Consider the following 26,912-nt stretch of genomic DNA (forward strand, 5'->3'; position numbering starts at 1 on the left):
TGCAACTTGTTCCACCAAATTAAAGCATAATCAGAAAATTCAGTTGCTGCAAGCCTTACCTTTTGCTCCTCACTATAATTATTACAAGAAAATACATGCTCAATTTTCAGCTCCCACTCCAAGTAAGCTTCAGGATCACTCCTCCCCTTGAAAGGTGTCACATTCAACCTTACTCCTTCTATTCTCCCTTCATTCCTTTGTGGCCCTCCTCCTCCTCCTCTTGGTGGGGTTCTATTCTCTAGTTGGTCCAACCTATCATGAAACTCATCTTGTTGTTGCTTCATCAACCTCTCCAAATGTTGAGATAATGCAACAATTTGCATCTGAATATCATTCCTTTCTGCCATGATTAACAAACAGATCAAGGTAACAAGAACAAAATATATATATGGTGTTTGAAAATTTTCTCGCCCACTCAAGTGTTTGCACTCACAGATTGGCTTTTACTAAAATAAAACACTCTTGCCTTTTACCACTCAAATTCTCCTTGGGTTCTTAGGCAATTCAAGAGATTATGGCCATAACAAAGAATAGTTCTCCGATATGTGTAAGGAAACGCTTGTAAGTAGACAAAGAAAGGTTAACAAAGAATAAAAAAGGCCAAGAAAAGTAGGTAAAAGAAGGAAATCAACAACAATCCTTCAATAACACCAATATATTACCTTATAAAAATTGTTCAGAGGCATAAATCATTGATAACGCTGTCGTTGACGCGTTCAAATTAATACTACTTATCTATAACAACTTCAGTATTGTTAAGAAAGTAGTCAACAAAATAGTAAGGGTAAAGTAACCCAAAGTCGTCTCCCAACGAACACAGAATTGATTTTTAACAAATTAGTTCTTATAAAACTATACAAAGCGGTTAGTCAAACAAAATAAAAAATATAGGGGATTCAGATAAACAAAGATAGAAATAAAATTTAAAAGATAAAAAGAAATAAAAACAATAGAAAAGAAAATAGATTGATTCCATTGCTTTTTCAAAATAGATTCATCATCGGTTATCTAAAGATTATTGCTCAATTAATTATTGTTGTAGATTTGCAAATTAATCAATGTAAAGTCTCAATTAATTTGTTGGCGTTCTCACTTTTAACCAAAGTACAGTCTCAATTAAAAGTGAGAACTTTTAGATTATCCATAGTAAATTCAATCAAAGTACAGTCTCAATCAAATTTTACTATGCCTAATCATGTCTATTCTTTTATCTCCTCACCAAATAAAAAGCTTAATTAATCAAAGTAAAGTCTCAATTAATTTTCGTTAGAGTAAATACCTTTAATCAAAGTAAAGTCTCAATTATTGGTAAAAACTCATTTAATCACATGAAAGTTTCTAAATAAAATCAAAGTAAAGTCTCAATTTAATTTAAAAACCCTTGAACTCATATGATCAACATGAATATAGATTTAAAATCATTACTTGTTACCAATTTGACGTTCAAACCCTTAAACTGAAGCTTTGAATACCAAATGATATGAATCTCATTGCACAAGGGCTGACTTAGGATTTTTTTTTTCTTTTAGGGTTAGAACCAGTTATGACCACGAGATATTTTGTGGGCAGAATTAGGTATTCTTTTGAAAATTGGGTGAAGAAGAAAGTAATAAGGGGTGAATCTAAAAGTGGAAGGAAAGAATCACTCTTTCCAAAGGAGGCAACACACAAAGGATGGCAAAATCCTTTGATGCAATCAAGGGTTCTTGAATCACTCTCACTATTAGATAGAAAATTGAATTTCTAAACAAAACTTAACTTGATTTTATTGATACGAAATGTTTTAACTTATGTAAAAGCTTTAGTCCTCTTCCATTTGGGCCATGATGCAATTTACAACTTTTGTCTTTTCTCCTTCAAACTTGGGCTTGAACTCAAATAATATTGACAACACTTGTTGTAGAGCTTCTTTTGCTTTCTTTGCTCTAGATCTTGTCATAGGTCCTCCAAGTTCTTCAATTGGATCCTTGTCTTTGCTCATTGTCACACCCTGTCATTTTCCCTTCCTTTTGCAGTTTTTATTTCTTCTTTTTCTATTCTTTCTTTTTCTATTTTCTCCTTCAGCCTATGTTGATCGTTACTGATTTGTCTTGGTGTCATAAATTTCAACTTCATTTTATGTCCCTCATGCCTCAAACAAAGGGAACGTTCATCAAGATTGAGTATTTTAAAATGAAGCCATGCCCATCCCAAAAGAAGATGGAAAGAGTCCATGGGAGCAATATTACATAATACTTCTCTCACACATTGCCCTGTATTGAAATTGATCCATGCTTATTTCGGATGAAATCTTGTTGGTAACTTTAGTTTCTCCACCAATCTTTGGCTCACAACATTGTTGTCGCTTCCGTAATCGAATGCAAATAAACATGGGTTGCCTTCGATTAAACACCTTGTATAATAAACTTCCATTGCTATTCCAAATCTCGTGACCTTGGCTCTGAATATAAAGTGATGTGAATCTAGAGGGGTGGATTCGTTTTATGGATCTATCTAGGCTGGAATGCCAATATGCAAGATATGTGAGAAATTATTTAAAACGAGAAAATGGAAATAGATAAGAAGATCTAGTTGAAATTGATTGACGTCACACTTCCAAGAATGGAAGACAAGCCTAAGAATTTAAACACACAAAGGGAAAAAAGAGCTCTCATAAAACTCAAGGATTCTTGAATCACTCCAGAACTTAGGAGAATCACTCTCACTAAGATAGATGAGATAAAACTAATATTTTCTGAATGAAACACAACCTGTTTCATTGGCTAAAATGGTTCAGCTTATAAAGAACCTTTAACTACTGGAATTACAAAAGACACATATGTTTGATGAGATGCCTCGAGCCAAGGGACCTACAACAAGAGCAATGGCTAGGAGAATACAAGAGGAATGAGCGTTAAATGTGCATGCAAGGCCCAAGATGAACTTCACATGGGCCAAGGAAGATGTGAAGACCTAGCCTAGGACATTTTGCTTGTAAATACTAGATTAGGATTTTATTTTGGGCTTTGTATTTTGGGCCCAGTAGAATAGGGTTTTTTTTGGGCCATGAATTGGGCTTTAGAAGTAATTTTGGACCAAAAAGGGGAATTGGGCCAAATGGGCCAAAAGTAGTGTGTGTACTCTAGAAAAGCCTAGAAGCTTCTCAAACTTGCTCTCCAAGGATGAGAGTTAGCTTCCCATGGCAAGACAAGTGTGACTTGCTTAGGTGGCAAGTCACACCTCCCACATGCTCCTTTTTGGCTCCAAAATTCAACTTTCTAGACTCCTTTTTCCCTCCACTTTTTGGAGACTCCTTGGTCTCATTTTAGCTTATAAATAGAAGGCTTAGGAGATGTATTTTTTAGCTTGAAATTGAATAATGAATTGCTGCCCAAATTTGTGCACAAATCTCTTTTGAGCTCACCATAGAGTAAACTCTTCTCTAGTTTACTCTAGTCTTCTTCTTTAAGAGTTGGCCTCACCTCTCTTAAGAATCCTTTCACCTACACCAAACCAAACACCTTAAGCTTCTTTCCTTCATGCTTTCGCATCCAACACCATCCATGGAGCCTCCATTCTTCATGCAAGCTTCAATGGAGACAAGAAGAAGCCATCATGTGGTATCATGAGCCTTGGTTTTAGTGAGTTAAGTGCTTCTTCTAAATTTTTCTTTCAATTCCGTGTTGTTCATCATTTCTTCTACTTGTCTTGCTGTTTTTGTTCATTTTATTTTAAGTATTAATGTTTTTTTTACTTTGGTTCATCTTCAGTTGCTTCATCTTCAACCATCCTTGTGTCCTTTAGGTGTTCTATTTGGTTTCTACCGTTTACTTTTCATTTTAATTGAGTATTTGTTGTTTTTTTGTTCAGTTCATTCTCTTGTTCTTGAATTTATTTTGATTTTAAGATCCATATGTTTTTTCTAGAGTCATGTTTAATCCATATATGTCATTAATTCCTTGTTTAGCTTTTAATTTTCTTTGAATTTGTTAGTGATGTGCTGCTGAATTCTGTTTCAGATTTGAGTGCAGTATTAATCCTTAAAAATTAACACTTTCTTCTCTCTTTGAGCCTTGGAAATGAACCTTCACATCTAGATAACCTTAGTTATCTTAATGTCCAGTGGGAATTTTCCTTGTGCTTGCTTAACATCACCATAAATCACACTAAATTTCCTTTCAATTAATTGTGCTTTGGTGTTTTTTCATTTCTGTTTTTTAGTTCAGAATGCTATTTAGATCTTAGCAATGTCTTAGAGTCAATTTCCATAGTGTGGTGGTGATTCTGTTTTGTGGTGGAAACTAGCTGCTGTAAGAGCTATAAAAAGAAAGAAAAAGAGCACAAAAAGAATACAAGGAAGTGCCAAAAAGAATCAAAAGAAAAGATCAAAAGAAAGTGGCAAAAGAAGTACACTAGAATCACTATTGTCCCAACCGTACCTGAGTACCCGGCCCTCAGCAGACATGATGGCCGCCTACCACGCAGGGACACCTCTATCTGGGATAACACGGCCCTCAGTAGATATGATGGCCACCTACCACGCAGGGACACCTCCATCTGGGATAACACAACCCTTAGCAGACATAATGGCCGCCTACCACGCAGGGACACCTCCATTTGGGATAACACGGCCCTCAACTGACACGATGGCCGCCTACCACGCAAGGACACCTCCACATGGAGAACGTGACCCTCAACAGACCTCAACCACCCATCTCACGCGGGCGCCTTCCCCTGGACAACACGACCTCTAGCCAAACCCCATAGCCGCTTGCCCTGCGAAATGCATCCCTCTAAAAGTAGACCACCCTCGACGCATCTCATGGCCGAATACCGAACACCGCCAACCCTCGGAGGATCCCCTGGTAATTTCTCTCCTTAACACTGGACCCTAGAATAGCCAGAAGAGGAATATTGCGCCCAAAGGCCCATCGCAGGTAGGACCCACAGGTAAAAAAGTATAAATAGCACACTGTTCTATGCATTGATTATGCATTAAATTATTCTCTGAAACCCCTGACATCACCAGTGCTGACTTAGGCATCAAAGTGTCTTTTGCAGGTCCCTTGCGCCGCCCTCAAGTCCCCTTGGAAGCAAGAGAAGACCTACCCGAAGCAAGACGTCCAAGACCCTTTATTGATTTGTGGATTACAAACCTCGATTCCGTAAGAACAATTGCCGCCCACCGTGGGGCCGAAGAGTGTTTCGCAGATCCAAGGCTATAACCTCAGAACAAGATGGTGTCCCCCCCTTGGTGCCAACTGTTGAAGTTGGAGATCCCAGTCCAGCCTCGAAGATATCTCGCAACCTGAAAGCTCAAGCCATGATGCAGCAAGAGTTCGCAGAGCATAAGAAGAGAAATGTAGATGAAATGGAAGTGCTGAGGGAGAAAAACTCCCGCCTTAGGCAGAAGATCGAAGTAGATAAGGCGACTGGGGAACCATACCCCCCTCACTCGATAGTGGATGTCCCCCCTTACTCGAGAGTGGATGTGCCTCCCCACTCGAGAGTTGACGTCCCTCCCCACTCAAGACTTGATGTCCACCTTACTAAAGATAAAAGTGAATACAAGCCCACCGGGCCCACAATGGGCGGTAACTACAGCTCCTTCGCCTCCAGGAGGAACCGCCGCCACCCTTTCATAGACGGAATCACAGAGACACCTCTACCCCATAAATGGAAGGCACCAACCATTACGTATGATGGGACCACAGATCCAGACGAGTTCGTGTCCATTTACACCAACCAGTTGAGCCTATACTCCACGAACAACGTTGTGTTGTGCAAGTCATTCTCAGTAGCCCTCAAGGGGTCGGCTCTAGAATGGTTCATGAGCCTCCCACCCTACACCATCGACTCCTTCACCACGCTCACCACTACCTTCACCACCCAATTCGATACGAGTCATCGACATGACCTCACCAGAATCGCCCTCCTCAACCTCAGACAAGAGGAGGAGGAACCCCTCCGGGTTTTCATCGATAGATTTGGTGCCATCGCCGTGAAGATCAAAGACCTTACCCCTAACCTCATCCTAATGTATATGATGACCTCCCTCAGGCCAGGACCTTTTGCCGACGAACTGGTCATGCACCCCCCTCTGAGTATGCAGGAACTTCGAAAGAGAGCAACCATGTTCATAAGGGTCGAAGACATGAGGCGATACCAGAGCAACGCCCAATCCCCCAGTGCGAACAGATATCAAGAAGACCAACAAGGAGCCCACCTCGTACGACCATAGTTGCCCCTCAGAACGGAGACCACCAAATTTCTCAAACTATGCCCCCCTGAACGCACGCCAGTCCCGCATACTTGACGAAGTCTTGCAAGCAGAACTCACTCCCCCACCCAGAAAATACCATAACCTGCCCAACGCGGACCTAAGCAAATATTGTCACTACCATCGCAACAATGGCCACACCACCGATGAATGCGACACTCTATGCGACAAAATAGAAGAACTTGTCCGAGATGAACATCTTAGACACTACGTAAGGGAAACATGGGAAGGCCCATTCAGACCTCGATATGATAGGAACGATAACAGGTGGACTGAGCGATGAGATGATCGAAGAACCGAACGCAGAGAACCAAGGAGAGAGCCAGCCAGAACTTAGAACACAGAACAAAGGGGACCAACACAGCCACAACCACGATGAGCAGACGACAGACCACCTCTGCGCGGAACAATCAACACAATATCTAGAGGATTCGCAAGAGGAGGGAGGTCCTCCTCCTCCAAGAAGAGACACCTGAGAGCCGTCCAACAAGTACACGCAGTATCCAGCTGAGCGGAAAGAAGAATGCCACTCGTCACTTTCTCAGATTCAGATTTCCAAGGTACTGACCCCAACCAAGATGACCCCATGGTCATAACTGTGGAAGTCAAGAACTTCACAGTAAAAAAAGTTCTCATCGATCAGGGAAGCTCTGTAGATATCCTATACTGGAAAACCTTCAACAAGATGCAAATACCTCTCACCGACCTAACCCCCCACAACGAGCCCATATATGGATTCTCAGGTGAAAGAGTCCCGACCAAGGGATACATCGACCTCTACACCACGTTTGGAGAGGGGAGACAAACCAAAACGATTCTGATCCACTATCTAGTCGTCGACGACCACACATCCTACAACATCTTCCTTGGGCGACCATCCATCAATACACTAGGTGCCATCGTATCCACCTCGCTATGAAGTTTCCATCCCCGCAAGGCGACATCATCACAGTGCACGGCGACCAACACGCAGCCAGAGAATGCTACATGGCTAGCCTGAAACTCCCACACCCACCCCTGACAACCCACAACATTGAATAATCCCGAGCTGACACCACCCTGGCCGGTGATGACTTGGACCCCAGAATAAACTCCGAAGCACGGCTCGAGCCCGTGGGAGAAACAAGACAACTCCAACTCGAACGACAGGACCGGTTCCTCCAGATTGGAACCTCCCATCCTGAGGGAGAAGAGCGCCACATCGAGCAAGTGCTCAAGCAAAATGCTGACCTCTTTGCTTGGTTAGCAGCCGATCTCCACGGAGTTCACCCCAAAGTAGCCGCCCACCGGTTATTAGTCTTCCCAAATGCAGAACCTGTCTCCCAGAAAAAGAGGAAGCTTGGAGAAAGCAGAAGACAAGCAGCTATAGCGGAGGCCAACAAGCTAAAACAGGCCAGATTCGTCGGAGAAGCCCATTACACGACCTGGCTGGCCAACGTGGTGCTGGTCAAGAAATCCAACGGGAAGTGGCGCATGTGCGTGGATTACACGGACCTAAATAAGGCCTGCCCACGAGACGCCTACTCCAGCTATAACCAGATACCCATGGCCGATGAGGACATGATCAAAATCGCGTTCATAACAGAGGAAGCCAACCTCAACTACAAGGTCATGCCCTTTGGCCTCAAAAACGCGGTGCCACATACGAACGCCTGATGGATAGAGTATTCCAACCACTCATGGGCAAGTCTGTAGAAGTATATGTCGACAACATCATTGTTAAGTCCCCAAACGTAAGACAACACTCCGCGGATCTGGCAGAGGTCTTCAAAGCCTTGCGCACATACAACATGAGGCTCAACCCCGAAAAATGTACATTTGGAGTAGACAGCGGGATATTTCTGGGCTTTATGCTCACACATCGAGGAATCCAGGCCAACCCCGAAAAATGCCAAGCCATCATTGATATGAGAAGCCCCGCGAACATCAAGGAGGTACAACGACTAGTGGGCAGACTAATTGCCATCTCACGCTTCCTCCCGAAGTTGGCATATAAAACCAAACCAATGATCAAGCTCCTGAAAAAATCAACCAAGTTCGCCTGGGACGACACCTGCGAGCAAAATTTCAATGCTTTGAAGCAACTGCTCACCCCCCCGGTCCTTACCAAACCGGACCTTTCCCTCCCTCTTATAATGTACATAGCCGATCAGCAAACGCAGTCAGCTCCGCACTCGTCCAAGAGAAGGACAACACCCAACAACCCGTATACTTTACTAGCCGCATCCTCCAAGACCCAGAAACACGGTACCAAATGGTGGAGAAAGTAGCTCTTACAACCATATTTTCAGTCACACACGATCATCATCAGAAAATCCTACAAAAACCAGATCTAGCAGGCCAGTTATCCTCCTAGGCCATCGAATTGTCAGAATTCACTATCCGCTACGAACCGCATGGGCCCATCAAAGCGCAATGCCTAGCGGATTTTGCCAACGACCTCAAAGAGCAAAGCCCCCAAGACACCTGGTGGACCATGCATGTGGACGGCTCCTCGAACCCGCTAGGCGCCAGCACAAGAGTGGTACTTGAAGGACCCGACAATGTCCTTATAGAGCAATCTCTGCGCTTCGGTTTCAAAACGTCCAACAACCAAGCTGAGTACGAGGCCATAATAGTCGGCCTCAACCTAGCACGAGACATCGGTGCCCAAAAGCTCTTATGCAAAACAGACTCCAAGCTCACCGTAGGACACCTCAATGGTGAATACCAAATCAAGGACCCCAAGCTCGCGCAATATTACCACATGGTAATGTCCTTAACCGAACACTTTGACACCTTCCAAATTCAACACGTCCCACGAAGCAACAATATCAGAGCAATCATCATCTCCAAACTTTCTAGTACCAAAAAGAAAGGGCGTTACAAATCACTCATGCAACACACCCTAACCACACCCTCCATTGAACAACATAACCAATGCTTAAACATCACCACCATCGGCACCTGGATGGAACCTTTCATCAAATACTTGGAAGAAGGAGTTACCCCGACAAACGAAGAAAAGGGATGGACTCGGAGAGCGGCACGATACACCCTAATTGGGGGAGAATTATTTAGAAGAGGTTTTAGTAAACCCTTGCTCAAGTGTATAACCCGTGAAAAGGCCAACTATGTCATGCAAGAGATACACCAAGGCATTTGCGGCTACCACTCAGGCCCCAAAACTATGGCTGCCAGGATATTACGTGCCGGCTACTACTGGCCTACAATAGAAGAAGACTGCACCGCATATGTCAAGAAGTGTGTCCAATGCCAGAAGCACGACCCTATAACACACATGCACCAGGAGGAACTCCACCACGTCTCTTCACCGTGGCCATTCTCAAAATGGGGGATGGACATAATCGGCCCTTTTGCACCAGGTGGGGCCAAGTCAAATTCCTTCTTGTCACGGTTGACTACTTCTCCAAGTGGATCGAAGCATAACCGTTAGCCACCATAATAGCCAACCAAGTCCAGCGCTTCGTCTGAAAGAACATCATCTGCCGCTATGGCATCCCCCACACGATCATAATCGATAACGGTCGCCAGTTCATAGATAAAGGCCTCGCCGACTTCTACCACAATTTGAAGATCACACATATAACAAGCTCTATCGAACACCCGCAAACGAATGGCCAAGCTGAGGCTGCCAACAAGATCCTCCTCGGACAACTGAAGAAACGGTTAGATGGGGCAAAAGGCAAATGGCCAGATGAATTACTCGAAGTACTTTGGGCATACAGATGCACCCCTAGTCTTCAACCCATGAAACGTCGTACACATTAGTATACGAAATTGGCGTCGTCATCCCAGTAGAAGTCAGGGAACCTTCCATGCGACAAAAACAGCACGACACACAATCAAACGCTGACTGCATGAGCACACACCTTGACCTTCTGTACGAAACGAGAGAGAAGGCACGTATTCGGGATTTGGCGGCCAAGTTGAGAGCAGCTAGAAGATACAACTCCAAGCTAAAATCGTGATCTTTCCACAAAGGAGACCTCGTCTAGCGAATGGCCAATAAAGCCCGCAAGCACTAAGGAAAGTTCTCGCCCAACTGGGAGGGCCTGTTCCGAGTACTTAAAGAAGTAGGCAATGGAGCATATCGCTTAGAGAAACTATCCGGGGAGCCGCTTCCCAACACCTGGAACGTCTCCCACCTTAAATTCAATTTCAATTAAATTTTACTTATAATTGGATGTATTCTTTCCTACCCTGGCATTTTTTCCCTAAGGAGGGTTTTGGCTAGGAAGGTTTAACGAGGCATCCACCCGTCAATAAAATGCAAGTTTATCACTATCTTGTCTACATTAACTCCCAGCCACTACTCTAAGTGCCACTGGTCGAACAAGCTAATTCCTAGCCACTACTCTAAGTGTCGCTAGTTGAACAATAAGTAAACATTCCTAGCCACTACTCTAAGTGCCGCTAGTCGAACAATAAGTAAAAATTCCTAGCCACTGCTCTAAGTGTCGCTAGTCGAACAAATAAGTAAACATTCCTAGTCGCTAACCCAAATGCCGTTGGTCGAACAACATAAACATTCCCAGCCACTAACTCAAGTGTCGCTGGTCGAACAACATAAAAACTCCCAACCACCGCTCTCAGTCCCGATTGGCCGAGCAAATAACCCCCAACAAGTTAAACAAGCATACACCGATGTATATTTTAATATAATTACTTAACCCCATATCTAACCAACAACACATTAAAGGCCGAAAACACAAACATCAGCTAAACGAATCAAAGTAACAAACCAGAAATTACTTTCATTGTCATAAATTCTGAAGGTTACTCGATACAAATTCATCACAATACAATGACAACCCAGCACCAAAAAAGCTAAAAGGCACACTTGCCCCAAAAGCAAGACGGAAACAAACCAGCACACCCAAACTACAATTTTTAATCCCCAATTACATCAACAAAAAAGAAAAAGTTTCAGCGTCCTCGCCCCCAATATCTACACTAAATTACTCTTCAGCGTCATTCGCCTCCTCACCAACCACGGCTTCCTCTGCCCCATCAACCTCCTCATCGACATCCTGTCCCTCCCCCGCCACCCCATCAATCATGGCCGATGGAGTCGCCACCATGGTATCTTCGTTCGCTATGGTAGCCGCCTCCAACTCAGCCTTGAGTCAGCTAATCTCTGCGACGTCCAGCATGCGATTATCATACACATCCAGGTTCACATTAAAACGGAAATCAGTCACAGAAACTTCCCGGTAGAGGAACTCGGCCTGCCTAACAGCTTTCTGAAAGCCATTAACATGCTCATTGTACACGGCTTGTTGAAGACCAAAAACTTCACTAGCGGCTTCCTCGGCAGCAGCATCTTTGGCGGCATTCACCCCATCCAACTCCACCTGCTTCGCCTTCAACTTCTCCAATCCCAAAACATTCCCCTTCAATCTCTTCACCTCAGCCTCCAACTTCGCCTTGTCATCCGCCCAAGCCACATGTTCACAATCCCTCTGGCTTTTTAACGCAGCAACCTCTTCGGCTAACTTTTTCTGATCACCCGCGGCCAACTCCTCCTATAACATTGTGGCAACCCGCCGACTAAAAACCATGCCGCGAGCCAAGTACTTACTCATGGCCTGCATAGTCAACCCTGGATCAGCAGCCTCCACAATAGCCACCTCCACATCGCTCAACTTCAGCTCCAAGCCCTTTCTCCTTTGAATCTTGGCCTTCTCAAAACCACCAAGGTCAGGATTACTCGACCCACTGGACCCAACACCGCCGATCTTCGCGAGGGCCCTCAACCTCTTGCGATCCTTCCCAACACCCTTCATTTTCGAGGGAGCCGGCCTCTTTGCAACTAGAGGCCGATAGGTATCCACAATAGGACCTGCAAGATTCGGAGCTTGCAACTGTCCCTCACCCTTCGCAGTGTTCGCCATCTTGTCTCTGATCTTGGCGAACAAATCCACTTCCTCACCCACCTTCTTCGCATTATGAGCCATCACAGCTGCACAAAACCAAATTTTTCAGATTAGTCCAACACAGAACCAACAACAATGTCAGAACATACCGCATAAGTCGTGGCCAGGATTATCTGTCAAATAACAACAAACAACCCATTTCCCTGGCACCCTAGTCAGCAGCGTCTCTAGCACGTCCACCACCCCCCGACTATCCGCATCCAAAGCCTCTTTAGCCACGGCGTCCCTTCGAGCAGGCGCACCCATCCAATAAAATGGGAATTTTTGCCGCCCCTCATCATCGTAGTACAACAACCTCCCGGCCGACAGCACCCTCACTCGAAAAAAGTCGTCTTTAAACTTCTTAAAAGACTGCGTAAATCCATCTAACAAGCTAATTCTCGGCCTTCCAACTAGCGACACCCACGACAACGGATCCCTCGGGCGCGTAACATAGAAATACAAAAAGCTCTCGGGAGTCGGCGACAAATACAACTGTCTACAAATAAACTGGAAAGCCTACAGGCTCCCCCAGCTATTAGGATGCAATTGTGTTGGTGCAACATTCAACAGGCGCAGAACCCCCATCGTAAACTCGTCCAGCGGCAAACGAACATGCAGCTCTGTAAACATACAAGCGTACATGTAGAAAATGTCACCCTCCAACCCCTCGCGACAATGACACACGGCCTGTACAGTGCTCACCCGCTCAATAGCCACCGTACTCAGATCGACCCGCTTTAAAAAAGATAGATGTTATTCATCCAAGACCTCAAAAGCCTAGACCATCGGTACTTCGAGGAGCAGGACCTCACCCCCTCAGATACCCACTCATACCTCCCTCCTCGGCCAAAGCGACTCGGCATGCTCACTGGCCGGATCCTCACACATCTCCCGCTCAACCTCAATATGCAACGTATCCGACGAACTCAAAAATTCTAATCGAAGTCCACCAAAACTCGCCCCCGAATGACCACAATCAGAACCACTAGAAGATGTAGTCGACATACCTCACAAACTGGCTAAGTAGCAAACGGCACATGCACAACAACTCACAACGCAGGAAACCCAAACAAGACCAACGACTAAGAGCAACGAAAAATGACAAATGATCCACTCCTATTTAAAGCACATAGTCACAACTTTCCACCTCCCACCAAACCTCCTCAAAGCCCAAGGCCCAGCCACCAAAAATCACCTCGAAAAACTCACTCTAAGACCAACCAGGCTAATCAACAGTCACGTCTTTTCACCTCACCTAACCCCTGACCAAGTGTTAGAGCAAACAGTGCCACTCAACTCATACCTCATAGAGATACCGGTCAAGCTACCGCAACAACTCGACCAACATTGACCAAAGACAATGGCCCACCATCACACAACAACCATATAGTTTACACGTCACTTCTTCCCTCTAGACTGGGAGGGTGATATACTCACAGGGTACACGACCAAAGACCACAAATGAAATTTGCAAAATAGTCTACACGTCACTTCTTGCCTCTAGACTGGGAGGCTGATGTCCCAACCGTACCTGAGTACACGACCCTCAACAAACATGATGGCCGCCTATCATGCAGGGATACCTCTATCTGGGATAACACGACTCTCAGCAGATGTGATGGACGCCTACCATGCAGGGACACCTCCATCTGGGATAACATGACCCTCAGCAGACATGATGGCCGCCTACCACGCAGGGACACCTCCATCTGGGATAACATAGCCCTCAACTGACATGATGGCCTCCTACCACGCAAGGACACCTCCACATGGAGAACGCGACCCTCAACAGACCTCAACCACCCATCTCACGTAGGCGCCTTCCTTTGGACAACACGACCTCTAGCCAAACCCCACAGCCCCTTGCCCTGCGAAAGGCATCCCTCTAAAAGTATACCACCATCGACGCATCTCATGGCCGAATACCGAATACCGAACACTGCCAACCCTCGGAGGACCCCCTGGTAATTTCTCTCCTTAACACTGGACCCTAGAATAGCCAGAAGAGGAATATTGGGCCCAAAGGCCCATCGCAGGTAGGACCCATAGGTAAAAAGGTATAAATAACACACTGTTTTATGCATTGATTACACATTAAATTATTCTCTGAAACCCCTGAAATCACCAGTACTGACTTAGGCATCAGAGTGTCTTTTGCAGGTCCCCTGCGCTGCCCTCAAGTCCCCTTGGAAGCAAGAGAAGACCGACCCGAAGCAGGACGTCCAAGACCCTTGACTGATTTGTGGATTACAAACCTCGGTTCCGTAAGAACAACTACATTCACTTGAGTTTGAGAGCATTATTTTGTTTCATTTTACTATTTTGGCCTGTGCAAATTCATATCTAATTTTTTGCCTCTTTTAGCTAAGACATAAACGAAAAAGTGAAAAAAAGAATCATTGAAAAATGTTGAGAAATGAAAAAATGAAAAATAGCTGAAGGAGAGGCCTGAATTCACGTTTTTGGACTGGTAGTGAGTGAAAAATCAAATTTCAATGCAGTTTTCTAGCTTATTTTGGTTGTTTTTCATCCATTCTAATGCCATTCATTAGGTAATTCATTTGAGTGCTTATCTTGTTTCTTTACCTTATTTCTAGTTTGTCATTTCTTTGGTAATCCTTTGAGTTTGTTATGGCATTATTCACTTTTGGTTTAGCAATTATAATTTTGTGCTTTTCTTGCTTTATTTCTTGACCTCTTTTGGTTTGGTTTCTATATTTGGTGCATACTTCTTTTTGGAGGTGATCTAATTTTCCTAAGGTAGACTCCTAGGAGGTGGAGTACCTAGTCCCGAAACAGAATCCTCTTTGATGAGATCAAGAGGAATTTCAAGAGTGAAACACTTGTGAGGACCAAGCCAAGAAGACCTTTTACATTTTGTGCACTTTGATTGTCTTCAAATTGAGTTGTAAAATTGTAATGCTTTCCTTCTTGTGTTCGTGGCCTAGTTAGGTGTCTTGGGGGAGTCTTAGGTACTCAATCCCATCTCCTAACTAGAACCTCTTCTATACATTAGTGAAGCGCTCTTAGTGGTGAAGTTTGAAGGTTCCAAGTGCCTTCTACTTTTACCAAAAATTAGGCCGCATATAGCTTATAATCTTTCTTGTTTTTAATTTCTTGTTTGATAGTTTAGTGTGTGTGTCAACTTAGTCTTTGAATTAATTTCATTTAAGAAGTTTTGTACAAAATTTTCAAGTTCCCTTGGCTAGGAAAGACTTGGTATGTAAGCAATCCAAGTGATTCACCTCTCTTTCCTGGAGGAGAACTAAAAGCTTTTGCTATCTACTTCTTCTTTGAAATTTTCTTTTAAAGACCAAAGTCTTCTAAAAAGAAAAAAATTTCTCAACCTCCTTCCAATGTGTGAGTGCTTCAAATGAAGAAATAAGTTTGAAACAAATTGCCTTTGATTTGAAAGCACTACTAAGTTGGAAGGAAGATGAAATAATTGCAAGGGAAAAGGAAAAACAAGAAAGAGATAGGTTTCATCAACTTTTAGATGAAGAGAGGAGGGGAACAAGAAATATGGAAAAGTTGCATGAGAGGATGACTAATAGGAGTCAACACGTGTACTCCCACACTCCAAAACTAGTCACACACTATGAAGAAGAAGATAGTAAACTAGTTGACAACTTCTATCAACCTCCTCCTCCTCTAAGAAGAGAAAAAAGGGAGCGTACGGAACCAAGAGCCATTAGAATAGACCTCCCTCACTTTTATGGGAAAGATGATGTTGAAGCTTATCTTGATTGGGAAATGAAGGTTGAGCAACTCTTTACTTGCCATCAAATAAGTGAGGAGAGGAAAGTACCCTTAGCTACCCTTAGCTTCCAGGGCAATGCTATGTATTGGTGGACCACCCTCGAAAGAGATAGGAGAATCAATCAAAGTCCTGAGGTCAAATACTGGAATGACCTCAAAGGAGCCATTAGGAGAAGACATATTCCCTCCTACTATCATATAGAGTTAATGGATAAGCTCCAAAGACTCCATCAAAATAAAATGAAAGTGGAAGAATAGAGACAAAAGATGGAGTTATATATGATGAGGGCTGGGATTAGGGAGTCCGAGGATACCACCATTCCAAGGTTTCTTAGTGGCTTAAGTCTTGAGATAAGAGATGGAGTAGAATTGTTGCCCTACCAAGACTTAAATGACTTGGTTCAACTTTGCATAAAGGTAGAGCAACAAATTCTAAGGAAAACGTTTCAAAATGACTACTCTAACTCTTATACCAAAAAAGAATTAAAGATGGAGGGTAAGCAAGTCAAAGAGGAACCCTCAAAAAGTTTCAAGGAAAAGGAGAAACCAAAGGAAGGCACATCTTCACACACTCGCACTAGTGAAATTAAATGTTTCAAGTGTCTTGGTAGAGGTCATGTTGCATCTCAATGCCCCACACCAAAAAGACTATGATCTTAAGGGGTGTTGACCACTATAGTAGCCAAGATGAGCAAAAAAGTGAGAGTGAGACTTCTAGTGAGGAGTCTAATGATGAGTCTAAGGAAATTGCCTATCCTTGTGAAGGAGACCTTCTAATGATTAGAAGACTTCCTAGCAACTAACCCATTCCAAAAGAGAAAACACAAAGAGAGAACATCTTTCATACAAGATGTAAAATTTTAGAAAACACTTGTTCTCTCATTGTTGATAGTGATTCATGTTGCAATTGTTGTAGTACAAGGTTGGTTGATAAGTTGGCTTTGACTATCATTCCCCATCCAAAACCTTACAAACTGCATTGGCTTAATGAAAGTGGGGATTTGACAGTCCAACATCAACTGAAGGTCAAGTTATCCATAGGGAAATATGAAGATAGTGTGCTATGTGATGTAGTACCTATGGAAGCTTGCCACGTTTTATTGGGAAGACCTTGGCAATTTGATAAGAAAACCATGCATAATGGTCTTACCAATGAAATCACCTTCACTCACATGGATAGAAAATTTGTCTTGCATCCTTTATCACCATCCCAAGTGGTAGAGGATCAAATCCAAATGAGAAAGAAGTTGGAAAAGGAGAGAAAAGAGGATAAAAAAAAAAGTCCTCCCAATCTCCCAAAAAAAGTAACTAAAGATGAATCTGAGGTGGGAGAGATTGGTGTTCCTTCTCCCGAGGTCATTCAACATGAGAACATTTTGACTATAAAATCTTTGAACCAAGTTCTCAATGATGAACAACCTTCATGCCTCTTGTTGTGTAAAGGAACACTCATATGTATTGCCACATTTCTTGAACTTAAGAGTCTACCTCCTAAAATTGAAAATCTTTTGAAAGAGTTTGAGGATATATTCCCTAAGGAAGGGCCAATTGGGCTTCCTCCTTTCAGAGGAATTAAGCATCAAATAGATTTAGTGCCTGGGGCAAGTCTTCCAAATAGACCAGCCTATAGGACAAATCCTCAAGAAACAAAGGAGATAAAGTCTCAAGTGCAAGAATTGTTGGAGAAGGGTTGGGTTCAAAAGAGCCTTAGTCCTTGTGCTGTGCCTATTTTGTCAGTGCCTAAAAAGGATTAAAAGTGGAGAATGTGTTGTGATTGTAGGGCTATAAATAACATCACCATCAAATATAGGAATCTAATCCCTAGGCTTGATGACATGCTTGATGAGTTGCATGGGTCCCTCATGTTTTTCTAAAATTGCTCTAAAGAGTGGTTATCACCAAATAAGAATCAAAGAAGGTGATGAGTGGAAAACCGCTTTTAAGACCAAATTTGGACTATATGAGGGGTTGGTGATGCCCTTTGGGCTTACTAATGCACCTAGCACATTCATGAGGCTAATGAACCATGTCCTTAGAGAGTGCATAGGAAAGTTTGTGGTTGTCTATTTTGATGATATCTTGATTTATAGCAAGAGCTTGCATGAGCACATAGACCATCTGAGGTTTGTCCTTACCATCCTTAGGGTAAATAGTTTGTTTGCTAATAAAGAGAAATGTACTTTCTGTGTAGATAGTGTAGTTTTCTTAGGTTTTGTTGTTAAAAAAAAATGGGTCCATGTTGACCCTACAAAAATAAAGGCCATCTAAGAATGGCCTACTCCAAAAAATGTTGGAGAAGTTAGGAGCTTCCATGGTTTGGCAAGCTTTTATAGGAGGTTTGTTCCTAACTTCTCTACTTTGGCTTCACCCCTCAATGAACTTGTCAAGAAAGATGTATCTTTTAATTGGGGTGCAAAACAAGAGTCTGCTTTTCAGCAACTCAAGGAAAAGCTCACCAATGCACCCATTCTAGCTTTACCAAACTTTTCAAAAACCTTTGAGCTACAGTGTGATGCATCCGGTGTAGGAATAGGTGTTGTGTTGTTGCAAGGAGGGCACCCAATTGCTTATTTCAGTGAAAAACTTCATGGTGCCTCCCTCAACTATCCCACCTATGATAAGGAATTGTATGCCTTAGTTATGGCCCTTCAAACTTGGGAACACTACCTTGTGTCCAAAGAGTTTCTCATTCATAGTGACCATGAGTCACTAAAATATTTGAAAGGTCAACACAAGCTGAATAAAAGACATGCTAAGTGGATGGAATTCTTGGAACAATTTCCTTATGTGCTAAAGTATAAGAAGGGCAAAAGTAATGTGGTGGTTGATGCCTTGTCTAGAAGGCACACCTTGGTTTCAAAATTGGGAGCCCAAATTCTTGGATTTGATCACATTCCAGAAATGTATAATCAAGATTCTGAGTTTTCCTCTACTTATGCTAAATGTATGAAAACACCTTAAGGAGGTTTCTATGTGAATGAGGGGTATTTTGTTTAAAGAAGGAAAAATTTGTATTCCCCAAGGTTCACAAAGAAAAATCCTTGTTCAAGAAACACATGAAGGGGGATTAATGGGTCATTTTGGGGTAGAAAAAACCCTTGGTCTTTTAAAAGAGAAATTCGTTTGGCCCCATATGAGGAAGGATGTCCAAAGGCATTGTAATAGATGTATTTCATGCTTACAATCTAAGTCTAAAACAATGCCTCATGGATTATACACCCCCTTGCCTGTTGCTTCAGCCCCTTGGGAAGATATAAGTATGGATTTTTTCTTAGGACTCCCAAGAACACAAAGGGGTTTTGATTCCATTTTTGTGGTGGTAGATCGTTTTAGCAAAATGACAGACTTTATACCCTGCCACAAAGTGGATGATGCTAGCAGCATTGCTAGGCTCTTCTTTAGAGATGTGGTCAAGGTTTATGGTATACCCCACACCATAGTTTTTGATAGAGACACCAAATTCCTTAGCCACTTTTGGAAAACACTTTGGTCAAGGTTAGGAACTAAGCTTAATTTCTCTACTTCATGTCACCCACAAACTGATGGGCTAACTGAAGTTGTTAATAGGTCTCTGTCTACTATGTTAAGGGAAATTTTGAAAGGGAACCATAAATCTTGGGATGAATGCCTTCCCCTTATTGAGTTTGCCTACAATAGAGTAGTTCATAGGACTACTAAAATCTCTCCATTTGAAGCTGTTTATGGCTTTAATAATCTCACTCCCATGGACTTGCTACCACTTCCTACATCTTTTGATTTTATTCATAAAGAAAAGGTGGCAAAATCTAATTTTGTTCAGAAAATGCATGAAAAGATTAAAAGCCAAATCCAATAACAAACAGATAGCTATGCTAAGTACAATAATAAGGGGAAGAGGGAAATGATTTTTGAAGAAGGGGATTGGGTGTGGCTACACCTTAGAAAAGATAGATTTCCTAAGCAAAGGAAGTCTAAACTTAGCCCTCGAGGTGATGGTCCCTTTAAAGTGCTGAAAAGAGTAAATAATAATGCGTATAGGCTAGAGTTGCATAAAGGCTATGATATGCATGCCACTTTTAATGTTGCTGACTTAATACCTTTTGCAGGTGGTACAGATGATGAGGCAGAGACTACAGATTTGAGGACAAATCCTTTGCAAGAGGGAGGGGATGATGAGATACCTCGAGCCAAGGGACCTACAACAAAAGCCATGGCTAGGAGAATAGGAGAGGAATGGGCCTTAAATGCGCATGCAAGGCCCACGATGAACTTCACATGGGCCAAGGAAGATGTGAAGACCTAGCCTAGGACATTTTGCTTGTAAATACTAGATTAGGATTTTATTTTGGGCTTTGTATTTTGGGCCCAATAGAATAGGGTTTTCTCTGGGCCATGAATTGGGCCTTAGAGGAAATTGGGCTTTAGAAGTAATTTTGGACCAAAAAGGGGAATTGGGCGAAATGGGCCAAGAGTAGTGTGTCTACTCTAGAAAAGCCTAGAAGCTTCTCAAACTTGCTCTCCAAGGATGGGAGTTAGCTTCCCAAGGCAAGACAAGTGTGACTTGCTTAGGTGGCAAGTCACACCTCCCACATGCTCCTTTTTGGCTCCAAAATTCAACTTTCTAGACTCCTTTTTCGCTCCACTTTTTGGAGACTCCTTGGTCTCATTTTAGCCTATAAATAGAAGGCTTAGGAGATGTATTTTTCAGCTTGAAATTGAGTAATGAATTGTTGCCCAAATTTGTGCACAAATCTCTTTTGAGCTCATCTTAGAGTAAACTCTTCTCTAGTTTACTCTAGTCTTCTTCCTTAGGAGTTGGCCTCATCTCTCTTAAAAATCCTTTCACCTACACCAAACCAAACAACTTAAGCTTCTTTCCTTCATGCTTCTGCATCCAACACCATCCATGGAGCCTTCATTCTTCATGCAACCTTCAATGGAGACAAGAAGAAGCCATCAATGTTCAAATTACATCCTACTTAAAATTATTAATGATCCAACCACTTAATGGCTGATTGTAACTGAAATTATAGGAACCCAAAAGTCACCCAAAACAAGTCAGTCAAGCATCCTCTTGTTCTCCCAAAGGCTGATGACTAAGTTGCAATTGGGTTATCATTACAACTTGAAGTAAAACTAAACTAGAGCCCATTTATTGATTAAACCAAAACATAATTTGGTAAGCCAATTTTACAATGAATTGAACCATATTTAAACAAACTAATACCTTTAAAAAATAAAAATAAAAATAATTGCAGCAAAGTTATGCATTAGTCTTTCTCCATTTGAGTTATGATGCGATTCATATCATACCCTCCTTCTTTGAGAAGATTCGTCTCGAATCTTAACGCTTTATTTTTCAACTAGTTATAATTTAAGTTTATTATGATATTGTGAAGGACTTTATTTTTCCACAACTTGAAACTAACTCTCTTCCTCTAGGATCAAATTCAACTTGAATATATTCATATTTGTTCATTTCCAGTGGTTGCAATCCGTGGAGCACACTAGTGCAGAAAAAGCCTATTACATCGATTATTTGGGACTTATTACATCGGTCATACCACCGATGTAATATTTCCTGATGTAATAAGTGTTTGACATATTACATCTGTTGCTCGACCCGTTGTAATAGCTATAACATATTACCTCGGTGCAACTTTAACCGCTGTAAGAGATTTAAAATGGAGAAATCACGGACAAAACATATTACATCGGTTAAGGTAGGAACCGATGTAATAGCTGGGGTGTATTACATAGGTTATGGTCACAACCGATGTAATAGAGAGATGTTTTTTTTTTCAAAAGTCAGCTTGTTTTGGGAACTATCCAATAACCTGTAAAAGTCATAAAAAGCCAGATTCCAAACAATTCAAATTTTCGTTTCCTAAGATACAATCATTTACTAAATCCTATCAAAACTATTATGCTAAATGTTAAGGCTACAAAATACCTTACATATCCAAAATAAAACATTTCTAATGGCTATCAAAACTAATGTTTTAGCCACAAAAAATATCTTGCCCATTCCTTGCGAATATCTTCAATTTTATCTTTACCCAATGGCTCGACTCCATCAAAAACCTGAAATATAGAATATATTAATTATGGTGTATCATAGGATGCAAAGTTAATCATCAATAATTGAATCAACTCTTACATCGGCCCATGAATCAACAATGGTAGCACGAGCTATAGTCCACATCCAATGCATAACATAGTATCCACACTCAAAGCTTCCACGTTGCCTATTGCACTAATATATGAAATTTATGTAATTAATATATGAAGAACTAAGACATTTTAGTTGATAATATGTAGATTCAATGCAAAATATACCTTAGGATAAATCCAATCCAGATGAGATGAAGATGCAGTGGATTTACCATCCAAGACACCACTTACATTAATAGCTCTAAAATAAAAGTAATTAGTAATTTACAATATAATCATGATAAAACACATTACATTTGTAATGAACAAATACCTTTGTATTAAAGTTTTCATTTCTTTGCTTGGCTTCTTGTGCAATGAACAAAACCAAACGACAATACGGTCTATGGGGCAAATAATAATCAATTGCCAATGAGACCTAGTAAATAAGAATTTTAGTTAGTGATATGAAATTAGTTAGATAATAACTAAAGTAAGAGTTCAACTTACCCTTCAATATAAGGGGCGATGTAAATTCTTTTCTTGAATTCATGAATCCATCGTTGAATATATCTTTGAATGTGCATTGATCTATTCCCAGACTTTTGTATAATTTAAGGCTCAAGGAAACCATAAATATCATTGTGCCCCGCATTGACAATTAATTCATTTAGATACCTACATTCACACAATTTCAGAAGGCTAAGGTTGATTTCACAAAAAACATAAGATAAATTCAAAATCTAAATTTAGAGTGCACTCACATAATCCAAAGTTGAATGACTGCAATGTTCAACATCTGATTACCCTGTATTATTTCCCACAAATCTGACATGTTCACATATAAAGGTATATTGCCATTGTCAACGCCAAATAATGTTGCATCCCAAGGAATGGGAAAAAGTTCTTGATACAAATCAGAAGAAGCCACAATCAACCCCTGAATTGGATTATCATTCTGGTCAGATAGGGGCTGGAGCTCAGGCTTATCCTCGGGGTCATCCTCGGGCTCATAATCAGGCTCAGGGCTTGCATGAGATATAATTGGGGACTTTTGTCTAATCCTAGGGTCCTGTAAAACATACTAACAAACTTAAATATGAGGTGTGTTAAAAGTTATATACAAATGTAATTACGAAAAACATACATTTTTTGTTGAAATTGACTTGATTAATTCTTTTGGCCATGAGATAAATGTTCCAATTGCATCTCCTACTACTTGCACCTCCTCTGTGGGCACTGGTACTGGAGCAGTGGCATCTCTAATGTCTTCAACCACCACTCTAACCAAATCATCTAGCATTGGCACAGTGTGCATGGTGGACCCACCTGGATAGACTCTCCCAATGGCCACAAAATGAGGAACACCTCCAACAAACAACTTACAACGATAGGAGATATCAGTCTCTATGTCCTCATCTTCATTTGGATTCAGCACATTATGGTTGGTGGACATGCACTCCCATCATTGCTCCCACTCACACCTTAAATCTTTAGTAACTTGTCTCCTTATTTGCTGAGAAAATTGCTCCATCATCTCTTAAGTCATAGGTGCCGCAGAAGTGTTGGGTCGAGGACATGATCCAAAATATTGTCTCACACCCACACCAAAACCAGCAGTACGCACACGAACATGGTGTTCTTCAGTACCAATAGCAGTGGTCAATATGTCACGACGACCCTGAGAGACAAAATTACCTTGTGAACTTTGTTCTACAAGTTCATCCTGTAACAAAGAATACATTGTCACTTATAATACACATTACAATAAATAATTGCTACATCATCTCCATTGTAACTTACAATTCTTTTAGCAATCATCATTGATTTCTCAGATGTCATTTGTCCTCCTGGTTTTGTACTAGCCATCTTCCATTTCTCATGTCGGCTAGGAGGAGATGGAGGAGAAGGAACTTCTTCAGCAACAGCTATGTCCATTTGTTTCTTTAACTTCTCTTCCATCATTCTCCCTTCCAATAAGTCATATCCTCCTCGAGAAAGTCTGTGAGGAGTAGCATTTTTTTGTTGGATAGCTTGAGCTTTCTTTCTCTTTACCTATTAAAGAAACAATATTCATAAATAGTGAATGACACTATGACTTTATCAAAGTGTAACATCAACAAAAAACATACCTGCCAAGAAGGATCCAATCGAGTCTGACAAACAATTGCCATGTCTCCTCCTCTATGCCATACATTTCACAAGCGCTTTTGTCTTTATATTTTCCAAAGACGTAAAAGCTAGTCAAATTAGTCTTGAATTGTCTCCATTTTGAGGCTACTGATGACATTATCTTACTCCTTAAAGAATTGGAAGTTTCAAACTCAAAGTTTGACTAAAAAATAAGAGATTGGTCATAAGTAATTAATATTCGAAATCATAATTAATGAGTTAATATATATAAGTTGAGCAAATAAATTACACGAATATCTTGCCAAATCATGTTTTTATCTGCTTCTGTCACATGATCCCACTTAGGTTTTAAAATGGACAACTTTGATCGAGCTAAGACACCCAAATAACTAACAAAATCTTTTCGATTGGGTCCTTTAGCTCTTCTTGTGTGAGGGTCTATTTCAACATGAACTTTACCCTTAGTCAATCGTTTAAGAGCTAGATGTTTCATACGTGTAGCTTCTCGAGTCTTCTTTGATGACTCAGCCATTTCAACTGCAAAATAGAACAATTAATTTTAAACATTGTATTCAAAAAAAATTCATTAAAATGGAACTATTAATTTTAAACATTGTATTCAAAACCTAACCTACTTCTATTGTGGAAGAGTTAAAATGTTCTCCCATATTCCTTCATTATGATCATTACGTGTAGCATGAACTTCATCATTATCAACTTCATCATTCATTGGAGGTATTCGCCTTAACAATGACGAAGTATCTATAAGATTCAGTGCTGACTCATCATGATCATGACCATCATGCTTAACTTTTCCTTGAAGAACAATTGACCATCTCTCATTTGAAGGATCATTGACGTAAAAAACATGTTTTGCTTGGTATGCCATGATAAAAGGATCTTCCTTATAAGAAACCTTGTTAAGATCAACTAGAGTAAATCCCAACTCATCAACATGTACTCCTGTATTGATGTCAACCCATTTGCACTTAAATACAGGTACTCTAAATTTGATAGAATCCACCTCCCAGATTTCTTCAATGATACCATAGTAACTTATAGAAGCCATAACAGGATTATTGTCTTTTGAACTAGAAAAGTGCATTGATTCTACTTCAAGGGTCACACCACTATTTTGCATAGTACTTTTGTCATCTTCCGCCTTTGTATAAAAAGACAACATATTAATGTCATATCCCGTCCATGTTATAACATCAAAGTTCGGTCCTCTGGCTAACCATTTTAAATGCTCAACATCACAATCTTCTTGTCTAATTTTTTCTTTAAACCATTTCATAAAAGTCTTGTTATGTTCAATCAACAACCACTTTTCATTTGCCCGAGGATTCATTGACTTCAACAAGGTTTTATGTGAGTCAATGTAAGGGATAACATCATCAGTATTATTCAATATATAGAAATGTGCCTGAAGGACTTCATGTTGATCTTTTCGAACAACCTTTACACCCCGTGTGCCTTTACCTTCATTTCTTCCTTCATGTCTTGACTTTGGAATGCCAATGACTTCAACATCTGACAAATATTCTGTACAAAACTCAATTGCTTCCTCAGCAATATATCTCTCAATAATAGATGCTTCTGGTCGATAAGGATTCTTCACATACCCCTTCAATATCTTCATGTATCGCTCAACTGGGTACATCCATCTTAAAAACACAGGGCCACATATTTTAATCTCCCTTACTAGATGGACTATTAAGTGGACCATGATGTCAAAAAATGAAGGAGGAAAATACATTTCTAGTTGACATAAGATAATGACAGCTTCATTTTCCAAGTCATTTAATGTGTTTGGCTCAATTACTTTTTGATAAATACTATTAAAAAATATGCAAAGACGAGTGATGACTTGTCTTACATTCTTAGGTAAGATGCCACGAATAGCCACTGGGAGAAGTTGTTGCATCAGAACATGGCAGTCATGAGATTTCAAGCCAACAAGTTTCAAATCTTCCATTAATACAAGACTCTTAATATTTGAAGAGTATCCTTGTGGTACTTTCATTTCTCGGAGGCATGCACAAAAACTTTTCTTCTCGACTTTTGACAAAGTATGACATGCTGGAGGAAAATAAGTCCTTTTACCATAAGCTTGTGGTTGTAACTCCAAGCGAAGACCCATCTCAACTAGATCTTTACGAGAATTTACATCATCCTTTGTTTTCCCTTTAATGTTAAGCAATGTCCCAATTATATTATCACAAACATTCTTTTCCACATGCATTACATCAATACAATGCCTGACATCTAATTTGGCCCAATATGGAAGTTGAAAGAATATTGAGTTTTTCTTCCATATGTTTTTCATGATACATTTCTTTAGTATTTTTCCAAATGTGACATTGACTTGACACACTCGCTCATAAACTTCTTCTCCAGTTAAGGGTGGAGGTGCAATTTTATCCTCTTGGCATCCATTGAAAGCCTTTTTCAACCTACGATATAGGTGATTACGTCTTAGAAATTTTTGATGACCAATGTAACATGTCTTCCTGCCATGTTTTAGTTGATGATAACTTGTGTTTTCTTCACATATCGGACAAGCATAATGTCCCTTCACACTATAACCGCTCAAGTTTCCATATGCCGAAAAGTCATTGATTGTGCAAAATAACAAAGCTCGCAGATTGAAATTCTCATTTCCATGTGCATAAAACACCTCCACTCCTTCATCCCACAACAATCTC

At 41.1% G+C, this 26,912-nt stretch overlaps 3 protein-coding genes across 3 annotated transcripts; 1 reads left to right on the top strand and 2 right to left on the bottom strand.

Moving 5' to 3' along the window:
• Positions 1-6,845: 6,845 nt before the first annotated feature.
• On the top strand, positions 6,846-7,915 carry LOC146888742 (uncharacterized). Its single transcript, XM_085666081.1, has 2 exons — positions 6,846-7,002; positions 7,308-7,915. The coding sequence occupies exons 1-2, from the start codon at positions 6,846-6,848 to the stop codon at positions 7,913-7,915; spliced, it is 765 nt and encodes a 254-aa protein (XP_085522207.1).
• A 13,865-nt stretch (positions 7,916-21,780) lies between these two features.
• Positions 21,781-23,935, bottom strand: LOC114172657 (uncharacterized). The gene is made up of 7 exons (XM_085667539.1): positions 23,875-23,935; positions 23,219-23,797; positions 22,836-23,143; positions 22,582-22,749; positions 22,258-22,510; positions 22,079-22,174; positions 21,781-22,002 (listed from the first exon to the last, which is right to left on the bottom strand). Exons 2-4 carry the CDS (start codon positions 23,525-23,527, stop codon positions 22,686-22,688), a joined length of 681 nt encoding a protein of 226 aa, XP_085523665.1. The 5' UTR covers positions 23,528-23,797; positions 23,875-23,935; the 3' UTR covers positions 21,781-22,002; positions 22,079-22,174; positions 22,258-22,510; positions 22,582-22,685.
• A 906-nt stretch (positions 23,936-24,841) lies between these two features.
• Positions 24,842-26,146, bottom strand: LOC146888743 (uncharacterized). The gene has a single exon (XM_085666085.1). The coding sequence runs from the start codon at positions 26,129-26,131 to the stop codon at positions 24,842-24,844; it is 1,290 nt and encodes a 429-aa protein (XP_085522211.1). The 5' UTR covers positions 26,132-26,146.
• Positions 26,147-26,912: the final 766 nt, after the last annotated feature.

The sequence above is a fragment of the Vigna unguiculata genome, chromosome 1, assembly GCF_037176805.1.
Source record: "Vigna unguiculata cultivar grain cowpea cultivar isolate G323 ecotype 2 chromosome 1, ASM3717680v1, whole genome shotgun sequence".
In the NCBI taxonomy this organism is placed as follows: Eukaryota; Viridiplantae; Streptophyta; class Magnoliopsida; order Fabales; family Fabaceae; genus Vigna; species Vigna unguiculata.